Source organism: Aphidius gifuensis, linkage group LG6, assembly GCF_014905175.1.
Source record: "Aphidius gifuensis isolate YNYX2018 linkage group LG6, ASM1490517v1, whole genome shotgun sequence".
Classification (NCBI taxonomy): Eukaryota; Metazoa; Arthropoda; class Insecta; order Hymenoptera; family Braconidae; genus Aphidius; species Aphidius gifuensis.
In genome coordinates, this window is record NC_057793.1 from 13,443,657 (window position 1) to 13,466,378 (window position 22,722).

At 31.7% G+C, this 22,722-nt stretch overlaps 1 protein-coding gene across 2 annotated transcripts in view; it reads right to left on the reverse strand.

Annotated features, from left to right (window-relative positions):
* The window catches only part of LOC122859539 (monocarboxylate transporter 12-like), a 71,956-nt gene extending 55,676 nt beyond the window's left edge, over positions 1–16,280 (reverse strand). Inside the window, exons 1-3 of one of the 2 annotated variants that reach the window (XM_044163187.1) lie at positions 15,719–16,280; positions 15,479–15,605; positions 14,991–15,134 (exon numbers count right to left, since the gene is read on the reverse strand). In XM_044163187.1, coding sequence (XP_044019122.1) covers positions 14,991–15,134; positions 15,479–15,605; positions 15,719–15,832 — 385 coding nt within the window. In that variant the 5' untranslated portion in view covers positions 15,833–16,280. The remainder of the gene's footprint in view (positions 1–14,990; positions 15,135–15,478; positions 15,606–15,718) is intronic. The other variant, XM_044163188.1, reaches the window with a different exon arrangement.
* Between the last annotated feature and the right edge of the window lie 6,442 nt (positions 16,281–22,722).

Sequence of the window (22,722 nt, forward strand, 5' to 3'; positions counted from 1 at the left end):
TATAAATAATCTTGAAAGGATTTATAAATCGCTTTAAATTAACTTACTTGATGAAGTTATCGGAAACACGAATTATTTATCTATTATTATTTAATTAATTATTTATATAATTATAACTTAACAATTATTTATTTGTTTTTGAAGAAAAAAAATACTTCACGTGTTGTCTATTAACAGCTGCTTATAAAAACACACATCGTCCGACTCAATCCGACCGTATGCGAGATTTTTTCAAATATTCTACTTATTTTTACATTAAATCTTCATTTATATGCTTCGAGCCAATTTAACACAAAAAAATTCTTAAATTTAACAAACGGAGTTTGTAAAAACATTTTACAAATTTTTTGTTGGTAAAATTAACAATTGCAGTTGGTAAAAACATTTTACAAATTTTTTGTTTGTAAAATTAACATATACAATTTGTCAAAAGATTTTACAAATTTTTTTTTGTTAAATTAACAAACAAAAATTTGACAAACGACTAAAGTCTACAAATTACAAACGAATTACCAACTTTTTTTTACTGTGTATCACTAAGTTTTTATTCAAATTCTCCGTTGGGTTATTTATTGCCTAATTTTTCAAAATTGTTAAAAAATTGATTAAAAATCCTATAACTTTCAGAATACTGAAGATAGAAACATTGTATTAGGCTCGAATGAAAGTTATTACTGCTGGCGAATAGTCCAGTCAAAAAACTTCGAAGTTCGTGAAATTCGTCAACAAGAGAAATAAAAAATATTGATTGGTTCCTTGAGACTAGCTGATTCAAGATATGTAAAAAAAAATTGCATCAACCCCCGGGAAAAGATTGAAGAAAAATAAATAAAATTTATTTTTAAGAAAACACATAGAAAAAATAATTTTACAGGGATAAAGTATAAAAACTTTTTGTAGAGAAAAAAATTAGCAATTTTTTGGTTTTTTTAGTTTTTTTTTTTTATTAGAAGGTTGATGTAATATTGGGGTTCAAAGTTTGAATTAGTCGCGTAATCGTTGTGAGTAGTGGGGGAGCTAAAAGTTTCAGGGGAAAGTTGAGAGGGAAATATGTCGATAGATAAAAAAATCGTAAATTGTTACAGTGAAAATTTAATTTTTTAAAATATTATGCATTAGTATTTATTGTAAAAATATTATTTAGAAAATAGACATGACAAACTTCAAAATTATAGAAGAAAAAACAATTCATAAATCTGAAAAACAACAATAAAATTATTTGTTTTTTGTATATATATATATATATATACATACAGTGGTGGTTTCGGGGACTACTTCATATATACAATGGTGGTTTTGAGGACATTTGGTGGTTTTGAGGACGGTCCCCAAAACAACATCTCAGTTAATGGTGGTTTTGAGGACGGTCCTCAAAACCCCATTTGAAAAATATGCTTTGGTGGTTTTGAGGACTTTTTATTTTACCAGGTATAATTTTCATAAATTGAAATGTGAAGTAGGTATTACGACCGATTTATCTTCAATTGATTCCATCTTAAACTATAAATAGTAATGATTCGATGAAAAAATTCAATTATTTACCAAAATAAGAATTTTTTCGTGTGTCCCTGAAACCTCCATTCCAAGAACATCATTTTTCGATCTACTGGAGGTTTCAAGGACTTTTGATAAAAAAGCAACATTACTGCGCTAAATGCATTTTTACGATTCAATTCAAACTACAAACATGTTCTCAGTGAATTTTCAGTATAAAGAAAATATCACTATGCTTTATAATAACATTTAACATAATTATATCTGTTTTAATATTGCATGTCCCCGAAACCACCAATAACTACCTTTTTTTTCACACAGAGGCAGTTTTGAGGACTTAATTTTTGGAACCTCAATTCGATGGAACAGTCGAATTTATGAATTTCGATATGAATTTTCTGGCAGTTCTCAATAAGATTCTTCCCTTTTCATGAAATTCATCGTTGAAATTGCAGTCGACTGGATAATAACTTTCGATTCTACTTTAATCTAAATGTCGCCAAAACCACCATTTTACGGATTTCGTATCTCCAGCTATTGGCAGTTTTGAAGACATTCTGTAAAAATAGAAAATGCACAGGAATACGCAGGAATAGTGTACTCGTTTTTAAGAATCTTTACGGATATCTGTAATCTATAAGACATAACAACAAGTTTTTTCGGAAAACACAAAAAAAAAATTGTTCATCAAATAATTGTTGAAAGTCCTCGAAAGCACCGTGACATACAATTTTTATAATTGTGGAATGGTTGTTTCGAGGACATATGCTAAAATTTGAATAATAAAAAGATATTATATTTGTTACGAGTTCTACTGAAGCTTTCTTTGTGTCCACAGAACGTAGAGGTTTAGAAATTTCATAGAACCTTTCTGATAATCTCAAACGATACTCAAATATAAACGGAATTAACGACGTATTTTCAAAACGTCCTCAAAACCACCATACTACGAAATTTTTTTAGTCGTAGAACGGTGGTTTTGAGGACTTGCAGCCTATACCGGAAATTATAAACTTAATCTTACAAACTTAAAATGGAGCCATTCTTCTACACTGTAACTTGTTATAGTTCTAATAATTTATTTGACAGATCAAATCCTAAAGACTATCACACGAGACCAGAATATAAGGAAATTCTCAGACGAAAAACGCGTTGACTGCAAAGACGGTCGTTCTGTATTTTTTCGACATGGAAAGTTGAGACAATTTTTTCCGGTTTTCCGAAACCTCAGAAATGATTGATCACCTTGAATCAGTAGCCTGAACAACGAGATACCGCCTTAATTTAGTAGCATTAGAAATTCTTAGATACCGTCGGGAAAACCGAAACTTAATTCGTTTTGATAACAATAACTGAAACTATTTGTTAGACAGTAAGATTTAGAGAAAGACCGTTGTCTATGTTACAAGTTCTACTCAAACTTTCTTGGTGTCGACGGAACGTGCGGGTTTGGAAATTTCATAGAACCTTTCTGATAATCTCAAACCATACTCAAATCAAAACGGAATCAACGACGTAATTTTGAGACGTCCTCAAAACCACCATACTACGAAAGTTTTTTATTCGTAGAACGGTGGTTTTGAGGACTTGCAGCCTATACCGAAAATTATAAAATAAATCTTTGAAACTTGAAATGAGGCCATTCTTCTGCACTGTAATTTGTTATAGTTTTAATAATTTATTGGACGAATTTAATCATAAGGAATATCACATGAAACCAAAATATAAGGAAATTCTCCAACAAAAAACGCGTTGACTGGTCGTTCTGGATTCTTTTAACATGGGAAGTTGAGACAATTTTTTCCGGGTTTCGGGATCTTAGAAATGATTGATCACTTTGAATCAGTAGCCTTAGCAACGAGATACCGCCTTAATTTAGTAGCATTAGAAATTCTTAGATACCTTCGGGAAAACTGAAACTGAATTATTTTCGATAGCAAAAACTGAAACTATTTGTTAGACAGTAGGTATTCAGAGAAAGACCGTTTTCTTTTTTACAAGTTCTACTCAATTTTTCTCGGTGTCCACGGAACGAGCGGATTTGGAAATTTCATAGAAGTTTTCTGATAATCTCAAACCAAACTTGAATCAGAACGGTATTAACGACGAAATTTTGAGACGTCCTCAAAACCACCATACTACGAAAGTTTTTTATCCATAGAACGGTGGTTTTGAGGACTTGCAGCCTATACCGGAAAGTATAAATTCAATATTTCAAACTTAGAATAAGGCCATTCTTCTACACTGTAATTTATTATAGTTTTAATTATTTTTTGGACGAATCGAATCATAAGGACAATCACATAAAACCAACAGATAAGGAAATTCTCCGACGAAAAACGCGTTGACTGGAAAGACGGTCGTTCTGTATTCTTTCAACATGGAAAGTTGAGACAATTTTTCCCGGTTTTCCGGAACCTCAGAAATGATTGATCACTTTGAACCAGTAGCCTGAACAACGAGATACCGCCTTGATTTAGTACCATTAGGAATTCTTAGATACCTTCGGAAAAACCGAAACTGAATTCGTTTCGATAGCAATAACTGAATCTATTTGTTAGACAGTAGGTATTTAGAGAAAGTCCGTTTTCTTCCTTACAAGTTCTACTCAAACTTTCTTGCTGTCCACGAAACATGCAGGTTTGGAAATTTCATAGAACTTTTCTGATAATCTTAAACCATACTTGAATCAAAACGGAATTAACGACGTAATTTTGAGACGTCCTCAAAACCACCATACTGCGAAAGTTTTTTATTCGTAGAACGGTGGTTTTAGGGACTTGCAGCCTATATCGGAAAGTATAAAATAAATATTTCAAACTTGAAATAAGGCCATTCTTCTACACTGTAATTTATTATAGTTTTAATAATTTATTGAACAAATTGAATCATAAGGACAATCACATAAAACCAAAATATAAGAAAAATTCTCCGACGAAAAACGCGTTGACTGGAAAGACGGTCGTTCTGTATTCTTCTAACATGGAAAGTTGAGACCGCCGCTTCCGGCTTTTCCAGAACTCCGAAATGATTGATCACCTCGAAACAATAGCCTGAACAACGAGATACCGCCTTGATTAGAATAAGCATTTACAAATTTTAGATACCAATTCAGGAAACCGAAACTGAATTCGTGTCGATAGCAATCTATCGGAATAGACAGTAGGTATTTAGAGAAAGACCGTTGTCTTTGTTACAAGTTCTACGTAATTTTTCTTGGTGTCCACGAAACGTGCGGATTTGGAAATTTTAGAGTAGAACTTTTCTGATAATCTTAAACCATACTTGAATCAAAACGGAATTAACAACGTAATTTTGAGACGTCCTCGAAACCACCATACTGCGAAAGTTTTTTATTCGTAGAACGGTGGTTTTAGGGACTTGCAGCCTATATCGGAAAGTATAAAATAAATATTTCAAACTTGAAATAAGGCCATTCTTCTACACTGTAATTTATTATAGTTTTAATAATTTATTGAACAAATTGAATCATAAGGACAATCACATAAAACCAAAATATAAGAAAAATTCTCCGACGAAAAACGCGTTGACTGGAAAGACGGTCGTTCTGTATTCTTCTAACATGGAAAGTTGAGACCATTATTTCCGGTTTTCCAGAACCTCCGAAATGATTGATCACCTCGAAACAATAGCCTGAACAACGAGATACCGCCTTGATTGGATAGCATTAAAAATTCTTAGATACCTTCAGGAAAACTGAAACTGAATTCGTGTCAATAGCAATCTATTTGTTAGACAGTAGGTATTTAGAGAAAGACCGTTGTCTTTGTTACAAGTTCTACGTAATTTTTCTTGGTGTCCACGAAACGTGCGGATTTGGAAATTTCATAGTAGAACCTTTCTGATAATCTTAAACCATACTTGAATCAAAACGGAATTAACGACGTAATTTTGAGACGTCCTCAAAACCACCATACTGCGAAAGTTTTTTATTCGTAGAACGGTGGTTTTGAGGACTTGCAGCCTATACCGGAAATTATAAAATAAATATTTCAAACTCGAAATAAGGCCATTCTTCTACACTGTAATTTATTATAGTTTCAATAATTTATTGAACGAATCGAATCATAAGGACAATCACATAAAACCAAAATATAAGGAAATTCTCCGACGAAAAACGCGTTGACTGGAAAGACGGTCGTTCTGTATTCTTCTAACATGGAAAGTTGAGACCATTTCCCCGGTTTTCCGGAACCTTAGAAATGATTGATCACTTTGAACCAGTAGCCTAAACAACGAGATACCGCCTTAATTTAGTAGCATTAAAAATTCTTAAATACCTCCGGGAAAACCGGAACTTTATTTGTTTTGATAGCAATAACTGAAACTATTTGTTAGACAGTAGGTATTTAGGAATGACCGTTGTCTATGTTACAAGTCTACTCAAACTTTCTCGGTGTACACGGGACCTGCGAGTTTGGAAATTTCATAGAACCTTTCTGATAATCTTAAACCATACTTGAATCAAAACGGAATCAACGACGTAATTTTGAGACGTCTTCAAAACCACCATGCTGCAAAAGTTTTTTATTCGTAGAACGGTGGTTTTGAGGACTCGCAGCCTATACCGGAAATTATAAAATAAATATTTCAAACTCGAAATAAGGCTATTCTTCTACACTGTAATTTATAATAGTTTTAATAATTTATTCGACGAATCAAATAATAAGGACTATCACATAAAACCAAAATATAAGGAAATTGTCCGACGAAAATCGCGTTGATTTGGAAGACGGTCGTTCTGTATTCTTTTAACATAGAAAGTTGAGACCATTTTTTCCGGTTTTCCGGAACCTTGGAAATGATTGATTACTTTGAACAGTAGCCTGAACAACGAGATACCGCCTTAATTTAGTAGCATTAGAAATTCTTAGATACCTTCGGGAAAACCGAAACTGAATTATTTTCGATAGCAATAACTGAAACTATTTGTTATAGACAGTAGGTATTTAGAGAAAGACTGTTGTCTTTGTTACAAGGTCTACTTAATTTTTCTTGGTGTCCACGGAACGTACCAAACCATAAACTTCTTCCGTTAGTGCTTTTAGGAACATAAAGCCCATACTGAAATTCATACAATCGTTAAGTATGACTTGAAAAATGGCCGCATTGTATGTTTACTCTCAGTACTCTTTAATTGCAAGTTCAAAAATTTTTCTTCTAATATTTCTTTTATTCTATGATATTTTTCCGTTTTTCACTGATATATTCCCAGTTTCTCGGATTCAGTCCACTTCGTAGAAATAGATGATGTTATACACGTATTCCAAACAGTCATAACTCTGTACTCTATTTTCTATCATTAGTTCGTTTAAGTTCTATGAAAAGTCTTCAGAACGACCAACATAATCCGGATAAAAAAATATAATAAAAGGGTTCGAGGACATCATGTAAGATATATAAATAGTGTTTTATCTTCAAGTCCTATCATATGGCCCTAACACATTTTATAAATTGTCATTCAATATAAGTATTAATCAACATATATAAGAAATATTGCAACCGTCAAGGCAGTCATTGGGTTGAATTAAAGTGATAATTGAATTTTTGAAAGAAAAGTCCTTGAAACCTCCATTACATAGTTTTTTTAAAAAAATCTATCGGAGGTTTTGGGGACATCAAGTTAAAATGATAATAAAGAAGTCCTATCATATGGCTCTGATACATTTTATGAATCATTATTCAATATAAGTATTAATCAATAGATATAAGGACTTTTGCCGCCGTTAAACCGTCATTGAATTTTTAAAAGAAAAGTCCTTGAAACCTCCATTACATAGTTTTTTAAAAAAATCTATCGGAGGTTTTGGAGACATAAAGTTAAAACGATAACAAAAAAGTCTTATCATATGTCCCTGATACATTTTGTGAATTGATATTCAATATAAGTATTAATCAATAGATATGAGGACTATTGCCACCGTAAAAACAGTCATTGGGTTATATTAAAGGGATCATTAAAATTTGAAAAGAAAAGTCCTCGAAACCACCATTACATAGATAAATTCTTCATGCATCGGTTGTTTTGAGGACTTGTGTCAAATCTTAAATTTTATGTATTAAAAATGTAAAATTTACTACTTCTATTTTTTGTACCTTCTAAATTCATGCCAACACAATACTAAAATACAAAGGATTCGAATAAATAAGGTAAGTGAAGGGTTGAAACAGTGTCATAACGATAGTCCTCAAAAGTACCGATCGATGAAAATTTTTTTATTTTGGTGTATACAATAAAATCGTTTTATACATGAATGTACATTGATGTACAAAGTTCAATTACTGAATAAAATCGCAAAAAAAAAAAATGTCCCCGAAACCACCACTGGATATATATATATATATATACATAAACAAAACTATTAAATATTATTAATAAAATAAGGAAAATATTGAATTTTGAGATATTTTCCTGTTCAGTCTCAGCGTACCCACTTTTTCGCCTTGATTCAACGTCAAAACGAGACTAAAACGAGGCTAAAAAAATAAAAGACAAAAAAACCTAAAACTATCACTATTTTGCTGATTTGTTTTAGTTTTATTATGAATTATGAAAAAAAAATTATTATTATTAATTGAATAACAAAATAAATGAATTTTAAAGTAGTTTCCTATTATAACTCGGCGTAACCGCTTTTTAGCCTCGATTAAATGTCGAAAAAATACTAAAACAAGACTAAAAGTGAAGCCACAAACATGCGCTAATTCGTTCATTCGTACTGCGCATCTTATATTCGTTCATTTTTTAACTAATTTGATACATCAATCTTATTTGTTAAGGAATTAAAGTACCAAGGAAAAGCTAAAGTAGTAAAGTACCTAAAAAAATAATGTTGTTTATCCCATAATTCTATTCCCATAATAACAGCAGCAGCTGAGTAAAAGATGAAGCTAAGAAACTAATGTTGCTTACCGCACAATTTTTTTGGCTACATTAATTCCTTAGCTACTGCTTTTCCTTGGACATTTCCATTTATTTCAGAAATAAAATACATATAAATTTATTTTTAAAAAATACATATGTACAAGAAAAAGCAGTAGCTAAGAAAAGAATGTAGCTAAGGAATTAAGGTTGCCAAAAATTTATATTTTAAGCAACATTATTTCCTCAAAACAAAATTCTTTGGCAACCTTAATTCCTTAGCTACATCTTTCCCTTAGCTACTGCTTTTCCTTGGACATTTTTGTTTTAAAAAAAAAAAATTACATGTATATTATTTATTTAATAAAATAAAATGTCAAAGAGTCACAATTTTTCTGGCTACATTAAGTCCTTAGCTACTGCTCTTCCTTGGACATTTTTATTTATTTCAGAAATAAAATACATGTGAATTTTTTTTTTAAAAATACAAATGTCCAAGAAAAAGCAATAGCTAAGGAAAGACTGTAGCCAAAGAATTAAGGTTGCCAAAAAATTATATTTTAAGCAACATTATTTCCCTGAAACATAATTCTTTGGCAACCTGAAAAATTGTGCGGTAAGCAACATTCATTTCTCAGTTACATCTCTTCTTTAGCTACTTCTTTATCTTGGACATTTTTATTTCCTAAAGTAGACTACATGTAATATATTGATGAAATAAATAATAATGTCCAAGAAGAAGCAGTAGCTAAGGAAAAGATAAGGAATTAATGTAGCCAGAAAAATTGTGCGGAAGCAACATTAGTTTCTTAGCTACATCTTTTCCTTAGCTACTCCTTTTTCTTGGACATTTGTATTTTTTAAAAATAGAATTACATGTACATATATTATTTATTTAATAAATTCAAATGTCAAAGGAAAAGCAGTAGCTGAGAAAAAATTGTATCTAATGAATTAAGGTTGGCAAAAAATTATATTTTGAGCATCATTATTTCCTTAAAATATAATTATTTGGCAACCTCAATTCCTTAGCTACATCTTTTTCTTAGCTACAGCTTTTCCTTGGACATTTTTTTTTTTTTTAAATAAAATTACATGTACATTATTTATTTAATAAATTAAAATGTCAAAGGAAGCAGTAGCTAAGGAAAAGAATTTAGCTAAGGAATTAAGGTTGCCAAAAAATCATATTTTAAACAACATTATTTCCTCAAAATATACTTCTTTGGCAACCTCAATTCCTTAGCTACATCTTTTCCTTAGCTACTGCTTTTCCTTGGACATTTTCATTCATTTCAGAAATAAAATACGTGTAAATTCATTTTTAAAGAATACAAATAATCAAGAAAAAGCAGTAACTAAGAAAAGAATGTAGCTAAAAAGTTGAGGTTGCCAAAAAATTATATTTTAAGCAACATTATTTCCTTAAAACATAATTCTTTGGCAACCTTAATTCCTTAGCTACATCTTTTCCTTAGCTACTGCTTATCCTTGGACATTTTTATTTTTTAAAAATAAAATTACATGTATTTTATTTATTTAATAAATTCAAATGTCAAAAGAAAAGCAGTAGCTAAGGAAAAGATGTAGCTAAGGAATTAAGGTTGCAAAAAAATTATATTTTGAGCAACATTATTCCCTCAAAATATAATTCTTTGCTAAGCTCAATTCCTTAGCTACTGCTTTTCCTTGGACATTTGTATTTTCTAAAAATTAAATTTATATTTTTTATCTAATAAATTAAAATGTTAAAGGAAGAGCAGTAGCTAAGGAAAAGATGTCGCTAAGAAATTAATGTTGCTTACCACACAATATTGTCAAATAAATAATAATTTACAAGAAAAAGCAGAAGCTAAGGAAAAAATCTAGCTAAGAAATTAATGTAGCCAAAAGAATTATGGGAAAAGAAACATTATTTTTTTATGTCCTGCTTTTCCTTGGTACTTTAATCCATTAACAAATAAGATTGATGTGATAAATGAGTTAAAAAATTAACGAATATAAGATGCGCAGTATGAATTAGCGCATGTTTGTGGCTCCACTTTTAGTCTTGTTTTACTCACGTTTCGACGCTGAATAGAGGCTAAAAAGTGGTTACGCCAAGTTAAAACAGGAAAATACTTCAAAATTCATTCATTTTGTTATTAAATTAATAATAATAATTTTTTTTTCATAATTTATAATAAAACTATAATAAATCAATAAAATAATAATAATTTTAGATTTTTTTGTCTTTTTTTTTTTTAGCCTCGTTTTAGTCTCGTTTCGACGTCGAATCAAGGCTAAAAAGCGGTTACGCCGATACCGAACCGGAAAATATCTTAGAATTGAATAAATTCCCTGCTTTATTAATAATAATCATTAGTTTTGTCTTTGTGGCTCCCAACGTGGAGTTTTGTAACCGATTTTCTGACCTGCGCGGCGAGAACTATCGGCCAAGGTTAACAACGAGGATTTCTCACCATCCTCCTCAAAATCACCGGGAGGAGCCATGTTGGTTATCTCGGAAGCCAACAACCGTGGGAGTCACGAGAACTAATTCGGGAGCCTAACTCAGTCTTAGAAATGGTAGAGGGGCGCGGTCCACCTGATTGGATTATGAAATACGTAATCAGACCTGAGGGAACTATCGTGAACCAAGCATAGTGTATTACATACGCCTATATGACATTGCGACCATACTATAGTAAAATACCTACGTCACAAGTATCGTAAGTGTAGGAGCAAATAGTCTACATGTGAGATATGTATTTTGTATAGGGAACCATAGAGCGATCCATCCGCGACCAGGGGTGCTATTCTTGGTCCCGTATTGCGGGAGTTATTGCGGGTCCCGCAATAACGATTCGCCGACAAGAAATGTTAGTCGCGATAGAAAAACACAGAAAAACATGAAGACGCTTGTTATTGCTTTCATGTAAATTCTACCTTATTTTTGCATTTGCATACGACTATGGCAGCTTCCCATGAGAGCAACTACAAAGGCCTTTATATTTTTCTATCGCGACAAACATTTCTTGTCGGCGAATCGTTATTGCGTGACCCGCAATAACTCCCGCAATACAGGACAAAGAATAGCACTCCAGGTCTTACACATACGTTGCCATTGCAATAATAATATATCTCAATATTATTATTATTGTTATTATTTACAGCGATCCATTCGTGAACTCACACATACACATTTATGTGCGATGAATATAATAATAATTATTATTATAATAAGAGAACCATATAGCGTGATCATTAGTATTAGTCTGCCATTGGAAATTCGGACAGAGTTTCACCAGGACTTAACGTCTGATACCTAGAGAACCTTTAAGAGAGATCCAAACGATGTCGAGAGAACCAGTAGTGAACCAAGAGAGCCAGTCAAGAGAAGGTAGTGATCAGTTCGAGAGCCAGACAAGTTGTGTCGTCTCACGACGACGTTGAGTACTCAGCTGCTGTCAGCTTCCCCCCCTACCCCACTCAGTAGCACTCCCCTACCTATCGCCTCGGACATGCGCCGCACGCATTCGGAACACGAATAGGTGTACGATCCACTGAAATATAATAAAACTGGAAGCCGAACTTCGTGTCGCCGAGAGAGAAACTCAATGGTTGGCCTGTTGTCCTTGTCGGTACAGTCACGTCAACTATAATTGGTTGAGACTACTGAAATATAATGTAACTTTTATACCGTGTAGTACTTGTTTGTTTTGACGTTGACTGTACAAGATTTAATGTGCGCATGCGTGAGTGAGAGGAAAAGCCAACCAATATATTGCTATCTCTGGCGACACTCCGTGCATTGGCTAAGCATAGGAGTTCACCTTCCAGTTTTATTATATTTCAGTGGTACGATCCGGCTTTGTACACAGCCTTCGGCGAGTTCATCGCGTCGATGTCGGAGTGGGGAAGTCGCCACGATAAGGTTTGGTGTATCAAGACATCTTATCGAACATCGAACAGGCATCCCATTGATGTCGATATAATAGTCTTGACCCTGTACATAGCTTCTGACCCCGTGATCGGAATTGTTTATAACTAACTCCCATTAGTTATTAACAACGCAAGCGATAGCAATAAATAACAATCAGAACTCATTCTGATAGTTATTCATCTCGAGAACCCACGAAATAATAAATTTCGTTACAATATATATATTATATATAACCAATTTTTTTTTTTTTTTTTTAATCAATAAATAATCTTTAAAATATAAGAAATTTTTGAGAAAATTATAGGTTTAGCATTTTTATTATTTATTATTTTTTGATGAAAAAAAAAAAAAAAAATTGGGTCCAAGTTTAAGGAAAATCGATTTAAATTGTTTATTTAACAAATAATAGTGGAAAAATTGTTTAAACAATTTTTCAAAGTTTTTTTTTGTAAACTATGAATATAAGTTAAACTTTTTTGTCTCTATAATTTTTTCAATGAGGTCAATAGTTTTTGAGTAAAAAGTATACAAAAGTTGGTACATTTCTTAAAAAATCCTTAAAAACCAAAACTAAAAAAAATCACAAGTCAAAATTTTTTGGAAAGAAAAAAAAAAAAAAAAATACGTATTCAATATTTTTTGCTCTAGAACAATAAAAAAAATATTTCAAGTAAATTCAATTTTTGGACTTAAAATTCACGTGGATCTAGCCATATACATATAACCATCAAAAAATTACTTATTACTTTCTTAATAATTTAGTAATGTAACCGGTTTTGTTGATGCAATTAAGGGTATAATTTCTATAAGTTTTTGAGTTCAATTTAAACACTAATTATAACGAAAGATACAAATACTGATGTAGAGTACAATGGCTGACAGTTGGAAACCGAAAATTAAAAAAAACAACATCATAGAAATAATTGGTGGAATTGCAAAAATATTTAATGCCACCTATCGTGATCCAGCTGTTCATATAATAGCAATAATAATAATAATAATAATAATAATAATAATAATAATAATAAAATAATCCCTTTATAAAAAGTGGATGAATAACGCTGCTTTTAGTCATTTCATTGGTTGTCATTTACATACTCATACAACTCACTCTTTCTCATTCTCCCTTTCTCTATTTCTTTTTAAAAAAAACAACATCAGTGCTCACTATGCATTCCCGCCTGACGTCACTGAATTATCTTTTGTTATATATTTTTTTTTGAATAACGCTGCTTCCAGTCATTTTATTGGTCGTCATTTACATACTCACACACTTACAAAAAAAAAAAAAAAATCCTTCTTAAATATTTATTTTTTTATTTTTATATTTTTACTGTATTAATGAAATCGAAATTTGTCTATAATTAACAATAACAAAGTTTTGTTAATTTGTTAACTAAAATTTTGAAGTAACCAATTTTTTTTTTCAAATCATTATTGAAGTATGAATCCTCCAATCTGCATTTATTGGTTTAGATTAAGCTCACGACTTTCTTTTCAAAAATGAAAAATAAAATTATTCAACAATATTTATTAATAAATATTAACAGCTGTTCGAGGTGGCATGCAATCATTAATAAACAATTTTTTATATTTTTTTCCCACTCTGCTATTAGAAGCCCACGTTTTTTTCTTCAAATATAAAAAAATAATTATTTGTAAAGGATCATTTTTTGGAGGTGTCATGCAATTGTTTATTAACAATTACATGGCACCTCGAAAAAAAAAAAATTATCAAATGACTTTTTTTTATTCTTAGAAGAAAAGTCGTAGGTTAATTTGTATTAATAATAACGGATTTTGTCCTTCAATGGAAAATAATAAAAAAATTGTTTGACGAAAATGTTTATCAACAATTGCTTGGCACCTTGGATAAAAAATAATGGTGAATAGTTTTTTTATTTATTCTCGAAAAGAAAGTCGTGAGCTCATTTGAATCAATAAAAGCAGGATTTGTACTTTAAGATTATTCAAAAAAAAATAGTTTACTCCAGAATTTAAATTTACAATTTGTTATTATTATTTAGGATCAAATTCTGATTTTAGTGGTACAAATTAGCCCTCGCCTTTTTATTAAATAAATAGAAAAACAATCGAAAATATTTAATGTAAAAAGCATGCATCTGAATATGCTCATTTTTAAGTAATTTTTTTTTTTTCTTTTCATTTTTCTCTAGTTAAAATTTACCAAGTCTCATTTCGGTAACACAAATTATTTTGAATCCTTTATTTTTTGTATAAAAAATTTCATTAATTGTTTTTTGTCATATCATTGACAGTTGATCAACGAAAACGGCCGCTTGCGGCCGTCAACAACACTAGTAATAAAAAAAAATAAATGACATTTTCTAAATCTTTTTCAATATGAAAATATTAATTTTATATCATTTATAAATTGCAAGTAAATAATATGATTTCTTTTTTGTTGATAAATGAGGTAAGAATAGAACAAAATAAAATAGAATAATATAGAATAAAATAGAATCCAGAAAACAATTCCACGTTTTATCACTTTTCTGATAATACGTGAAACATTACAGTTTTAATGAGTTCAAGATTATTTATCAAGATGATAGATAACGAATATTTAGTTATATGAAAAATTCTCGTCGTTCAAAGTGCAAAGTAACATAAATAATCACAATCGTTAACATTTCTATACTACTGCGATTGAATTATTGAACTTACCGTAGAATATTGACATACTAACGAAAATTCCTGTGAATGTTGACGCTATTGATAAAGCGATGATGGCTATTGTGCACACAAGACCACCAAAAAATGCGACTTGACGGAAACTGTATTTTTTAAACATTGGCCCGTTGGCTAACCCTGTAATAAACATTCTAATTGAAAAATACTGAGAAAAACAATTTATATATATTGTTTATACAGTCCTATACGTTCCTATACTATATTCTCATTTATTTAATCGTTCAATAACCAAACATGATATTTTTTTTCGAAATGATCCAATCCATGTGACAATATTAGAAAAATCAAGATAGCATGTTCCATTATAATGAGTACTAAAAATTATCGAGATTTAACAAATGACTTCTACGAAATTATCCGCTATAATTCATAGTGTATTTTTCTTTTAGTAGAATATCTCTACAAATATATTAGTGAGTAATAATATTTGTTTTTTTAAAGTAAAAAAAAGTCGTTCTCACCCAAGATCGATGTTACTGCCATATTGACATTGATGATAGTTGTAATTTCAGATGATGATAATCCAAGTTGTGAAAATCTTTCAAGAAAAATTAATCCGAAATTTTGAAGAACCGGAAGTACGCATAGCTAATGAAAAAAAAAAACAAATTATAGAATTGAGCTTATAAACTAACATAAATAAATTATATACTAATTTAGTAATCGAAATTGAAAAAATTTCAATTATTTCAATAACTTACATTTGAAATTCCACATGCTACAATTATTATCCAGCCCCACCCACCATCAGGAGCTACAAAATCGTTCTGAAATGTTTTTGTATCTACCTTAGATTTTTCTTTACGATCACGCATTCCTAATTTCGTTACACAATGAAATGAAATTAAAATTATAGAATCGATAAGATAAAAGCTAGAGAAAAAAGGCAGCTTCAAATTATAGACTGGCACGTCTTCTTTTTCAACTGACAGTGTAGTGCAGACTACCAGTAATTTCTTACTATGCTGTATATAAATGCAGCCCGTTCACAGGTTTAACTGTTCTTTTTAATCAATATATATAAAATTATTGTTACTATCACTCAATTCTAAACAATGAGTCATTGGAAAAAATAATATGTCAATTTTAATGAATTTTTTTTTCATTCATGAGAACATTGTTCATCTATATATCAAGAAGTTTTCACCGAATTTTCAAATTTTTTTAACAATAATTTACCAAGTTATTAATTAATTAACAAATTGTGAGCCGCCGCTGCCACCATTTATATGTTTGCATGGACAAGAGATTAGTATTTACACTGACTTGAGAGTGCGCATACGTTTACTACGGACCTACGATCACAGCGGCAGCTCACAATTTGTTAATTAATTGATAACTTCCCGAGTGGAAATTGAATCCGGCTTGACCGGATCCTGATCCGAATCGGATCCAGTATGGCTAAGGTAATCTGGATCCGGGTTTCCTGACCCTTTTCGGATCCGTTATGGCTCAGGCTAACCGGATCCGGCTTTCCTTACTCTTTCCTGATCCGAATCGGATCCAGATTGCCGGACTTTAATCGGACTTTATTTTTTTTTTCAAAGTTATCTCCGGGTTAAGTAAAGTTTGGCTAAGGCTAACCGGATCCGGTTTTCTTTACTCTATCCGAATCGGATCCGGATTGCCGGAGTTTAATCGGACCTTATTTTTTTTTTCAAAGTTATCTACGGGTTCAGTCAGGTTTGGCTGAGGCTAACCGAATCCGGCATTCCTTACTCTATCCTGATCCGAATCGGATCCGGATTGCCGGAGTTTAATTGAAGTTTGTTTTTTTTTCAAAGTTAACCTCCGGATTCGGTCAGGCTTGGCTAAGGTAAGCCGGATCTGGTTTTTCTGATTTGAAACGGATCCAACTTAGAAGTATTTGAAAAAAAAAAAAAAAAAAAAAAAAAAAATTAATTTCAGAATGTCATTTTATTTTTTGATAATAATAAATACATTGTTGCATATATATAGTATTAATCATATCAAGTTTTTCTATTGTAATTTTGAAATAACTTTCTACACTTGTAGAGGACTTTTGATTTCATCGATTCCATGTACGCCGCCGTGGTCAATAGGATAGAGTTGCCAACTTTGAACAGAATAGCCCAGAGATCGATCCCCGCAAAATCCGGAATTTTAGTTTAGTTTAGGTTGAATTTTCTAAGATCAAAATAGTGTTAGTAATGATTGTTAAAAGAAATAATTGAAAAAAGCAAATATTTTTTTTTTTTTAAATCAAAATTTTTTTAAAACAAAATTCGGATCCAGTTTAAGCATAAAATCGGATCCGATTTGGATGTAAAATCGGATTCGATTTGGATGTAAAATCGGATCCGCTTTGGATGTAAAATCGGATCCGATTTAAATGTAATTTCGGATACATAATTTGGTATCCGATTTAGCCACGGTGTCCTTATTGTAACTGGATCCAATCCGGAGCCTAGCCGGCGTTACATTTTCAGTAATATGTAATCAGGTAAACCGGATCCGACCTGGATCCGAATCGGACTGAAATTTCCACTCGGGTTAGTAAATTACCCAGGCAGGAAGTGACGACGGGCACAAACCTGGGACAAGCCTGATTACCCGGCTCTCGGGCCTGTGTCAGGCCTGAGACAAAAGCCTGTGTCTAGTCTGGGATGTTCACGATGTATTTGCTGGTGTCAGACTAGTGTGTCGGGCTTGACACAGGCTTGTGTTCCCAGGCTCGACACAGTCTTGTGTTCCCAAGCTTGACACAGTCATGTGTTCCCAGGCTTGACACCGGCTTGCAAAAAAAATTATAAAAAAATATTAATAAACAATTATTATTAATTTATTAAGTTGACATCATTATTTTTTACGCGGTACAATTTGAATTAACGATAATTATATGAACGAAAATATTCGAGAGTCAATTCACAGTCGTTATAAAAGCCTGGCACGATAGTCAAAACCTACACAGAGAAAAAAAAACGACAAATATTGTTGAGAAAACAGGACAAAAATTGTCGTGCCGCACAACAAAGTAGAGGCGAAGTTGAAACTCTATAATATTTGTTCTGCCGGTAGTACAGTTTTTGTTCATCTGGCAGAGTAATAATTACCGTGCTGTTTAACAAAATTTGTTATGCTCCAAACAAAAACTGTTGAACATACAACAATTTTTGTATTTAGTTTAATAATTTTTATTATTCCACATAACAAAAATTCTAAAACCATATTAAATTTTTTTTTTTTCAAAATTACGAAATAAATTTTCATTATGATAATTAAAAAGAAGAAGGAAAACAATTAAGGAACAAATTAATTCAAATTAATGCTTTGATTTATTTTTCATATTTATAATTATTAAAGATTAAAATAAAAAATCTCTGCATTAAAATGACAGATGCAGGTTATGTTTGTCATTTTCATATAATTTCATACTTTATTGTTGATGTGATTTGTTAAATATCAAGATTGGTTATTTATCTAGTTGCTCACAAATATTTTAGTTTATAATTCAATGATTAAAATGTTATTAAAACTTGACATCTTGGGATTAATTAATTTATTTTTAAAACGTCAGTCACACCAAAGCTGATCTCAACTTAGGCTGACTTAGAAAATTCCACACAATGCCATGTAGATATACCGAGGCCTGTGTGAGACGGGAAAAAACAACGGGGACAGTCTTGTGTCAAGCCTGTGTTAACAAGGCTCGTGTGAGGCCGGTTGAAAACAACGGTGACAGTCTTGTGTCAAGCCTGTGTTAACAAGGCTTGATACACGACCCTCGCACAAGCCTGGCACAGTTGTTTAAGCCCGAGAACTCCTACCTGGGAGATATAGTATATAACAGTATGACAGATTCAGCCGAAATGCACAAGGCTATCAAAAGTTCAGAAATGATTATTTTTCCGGATCTTCAAGATGGCAACAAATACATGTATAGGTTGATGATTCAACAAGTTGAAAAACTACCATATATTTCCCTAAACTTTACATGCAGGTTTAGCTTATATGGATTTTTTTTGGCCTTGAATAGTTTTTCAGAAAAGAAATTAAATATTTGATTATTTTTTTTTTATTTCAAAGTTTTTTTTTTTCTCCAAAAACTATTGAAGATGGAGAAAAACTCACAATGCGTGCGATGGAGTTTTTTGAGACGCAAAAATATGAGCCTAATATTTATTCTAATTTTTGGTCAAGTTATTCAATATCTAATTTTTTTAAGTTTGTTAAAAACCGTTATAACTCTCGGGATAATGAAGATGGAGACATCAAATTAGGCTTAAATGAAAGTCCTTACAAAGCTTCGTTATGAGATTTTTGGCGTTTTCTTCGACCTTGAATAGTTCCTGGAAAAAAAATTAAATGTTTGATTATTTTTTTTTATTTTGTAGTTTTTTTTTTTTTCTTCAAAAACTATTGTAGATGGAGGAAAAAACCCATAATGCGGGCGATAGAGTTTTTGAAGACGCATTATTCAAGTCAAATACGATGATTTTTTTTCAATTTGTTCGTAAGTTATGAACGTTTTTTTTTTTTCGTTATAAAATACAATACTGCGGCAGAGCCTATGGCTCCTAGCCTTCGTAATAAAAAAATAAAAAAATATTGAATTAAATTATTAATTTTATATATTAATTTAATTTAAAATGAATGTGATTTGTGAAGAGGCAAAAGACTGAGAGAAACTTTATTTGAAAATTCATTAATTTTCACGTGATGGATCAAGTTTTGACGGACCGAGAGACCGTTCCAGTAAAATTCACAGATAGTCGAGATAATTTCACGTGATCGAAAAGTTAGAATGAAGTAAACGTAAACAAATGACTTTTTACTGGGTAACCACGTCCGAATAATTAAATTTCTCGGATAAAAAACTTTGTGTCACGTGAAGATAATTTTTTTTTTTTCGAATTATTTTAATAATGATGATTTCACGTTAGAATCGTGTGAAAATAAATCTTGTCTCGAATTACAAGTACTATGAGTTACGTTAAAATAAAATTCTTTTGTCTTTCTTTCCATTGAATTTCTCCTTGAGATCACGCAAAAAAAAAAAAATTATTTTATAAGGAATCAATTTATTTTATTTTCTATTTCAATCACAGAAACTAAGAACTGAGGATAGGATATATTTTATTTTTTTTCTAATCTAACTGAAACCGAATTCATTTTTTCTTACCTAATGCAGGGTTTGAAATCGGGATCGCGGGATTGGAAGCAAACGCGTTATGCGACGCGCTACAATAGTAAACGTTATAAAGAAAAATTTAGAACTTATACATCTTAAATTGTTTTTATGTAACCAAAGTAATATGACCAAAGAAATTATGTGGTAAGCAACATTAATTCCTTAGCTTTATCTTTTCCTCAGCTACTGCTTTTCGTCGGTATCTATTTTGTTTTTTTAAATAAATTACATTCTTTTTGATATTTGTTAAATAAATACATATACCAAGGACAAGCAGTAGCTAAGGAAAAGATGGAGCTAAGGAATTAATGTGACCAAAGAAATTGTGTGGTAAGTAACATCAATTTCTTAGCTTCAAAAGAATTTCTGGTGAATGCCACAGTAAAGTTCAGTCATAGAAGTATGGATGCAGTCACGTATGCGCATATAACGTTCGCCGCCTTTTTGCTTGTATGTTTGGATCACGAAGACTAGAGACCGGAAAGTCCGGAAACGACCGAACAATTAGCTGAATTTCTGTCTGGTACAGTAGAGTGGCTCTACCTGGATCCCGACGTATATGGTCCCATCAAAAGCTACCCCCACCATCGAAGTTTACTCTCCTGGTCTCTAGTCTTCTTGGACTAGAATTAAATATTAATTATAAATAATAATTGTTCATAAATAATTTTGAGGAAAATGTTCTAGTAAAATAGAAACTGGAAAACTAACAAGATAATTTTATCCAAAAGTAGAATATAACATATTTTTTTTATTAAAATCTGTGAAAAAAATAACCTCAGCTGGTATGGTTGATATAGCTTAACTCAGTTACTAGTAGCAAGTTGCTGTAACCGAACCTCCATGCAGCGTAACTTTGTATAATTGTGTCAACCAGAAGTATAATGGCATTTGCCAGAAAATTTTTTGAGTGTAGCTACTGCTTGTTCGTGATCATTTCTATTTCTTAGAAATACATTACATGTATTTTATTTTTGTTAAATAAATAAATATACCAAGGACAAGCAGTAACTAAGATAAAAAGATGAAGCTAAGGAATTAGTGTGACCAAAGAAATTATGTGGTAAGCAACATTAATTCCTTAGTTTCGTCTTTTCCTTAGCTACTGCTTTTCGTTGGACATTTTCATTTTTGAAAAATAAATTACATGTATTTAATTCGATAAATAAATAAATATGCCAAGGAAAAGATGTTGCCCAAAAAAAGATGTAGCGTAGGAAAAAATTATAGGGTATAGAAAAAAACACATTCCATCATTTGTTTATTTTTTTGAAAACCAAAAAATCTTGATGGTCGCACATTGTTTTATATTCACCGGATGATCACGTGAAGTCAATTGTTTTATCCCGTTCAAAGAACGTAGATTTTCATAATCAAGTGATCGTCCAGTGGAATGTGCGGGATTTTAACTGAATTATTAAATTCAAAGATCTTCCAAGTGATTTCGAAGTTATTAATAATTTTATAATTATTCCCTTATTTCGCAAATTATAATTATGTGTGAGACGGGGAATAACAACGGGGACAGTCTTGTGTCAACCTTGTGTTAACAAGGCTCGTGTGAGGCCGGGGAAAACAAACAAAAACAGGCTTGACACCGTCTTGGACTATTAAGGCCTGTGTGAGGCCGGTTAAAAATAACGGGGTCAGTCTTGTGTCAAGTCTGTGTTAACAAGGCTTGTGTGAGGCCGGGGAAAACAAAAATCACAGGTTTGACACAGGCTTGGATTATTGAGGCCTGTGTGAGGCCGGTTAAAAACAACGGGGACAGTCTTGTGTTAAGCCTGTGTTAACAAGGCTCATGTGAGGCCGGGGAAAACAATGGGCACAAGCTTGTGTCAAGCCGAATAGCTGGATTGAATCGAAAACTTGACAATTGTTTTAAATCGTTGAAAAAATGATTTGGTTGAAGAACGGCATTTCTGTTCCGAGAAGTGATATATTTGAATAAAAAATAAACTTTTCCTGGTTTGAAACCGTTGCTTCATAAAAATCATAAGGAACATCTTGGTTCGAGAATAAGTTTTCTCGTTTCCAAAAGTAAACTTTTTGAGTAAATGTGTCTTGGAATAAGACAAAATCCCATGTATGGATTGCCAAAGCTTAAAATACAGCCATGCATTGGCCCATCAATGGTACCCAATGACTGGTACACGGAGATAATTTCACTCTGATTATTTGAGGGGAACACCGAGTCGACGGAATCATTGACGTACAACTGGCTTTTCACGACTGCACACTTAGAAAGGTTAAGTGTTACCCTGTGATTTTCTGAATTCTATAACTATATTCTTGACCCTCACTTTTTCTCAGTATTATCATTTCAAAACCTGAGGATACATTTAAAAAATCTACGGGCATCCCTTAATTTAGTGCGAGTTGCCCTGTTGATATCTCGTGATTGCTTTAAATTAGCATTCTTCCGTGAAATTCACAGGGCACCACGAGATAAGATGGAAAAAAAAACGTGATTTTCTCAAGGCTTCGCTTATTTGACTTCGTCATCGTTGCCGAATTCAGCCGAAGTCAAATTAGGTGATGTCTTGAAAAAAT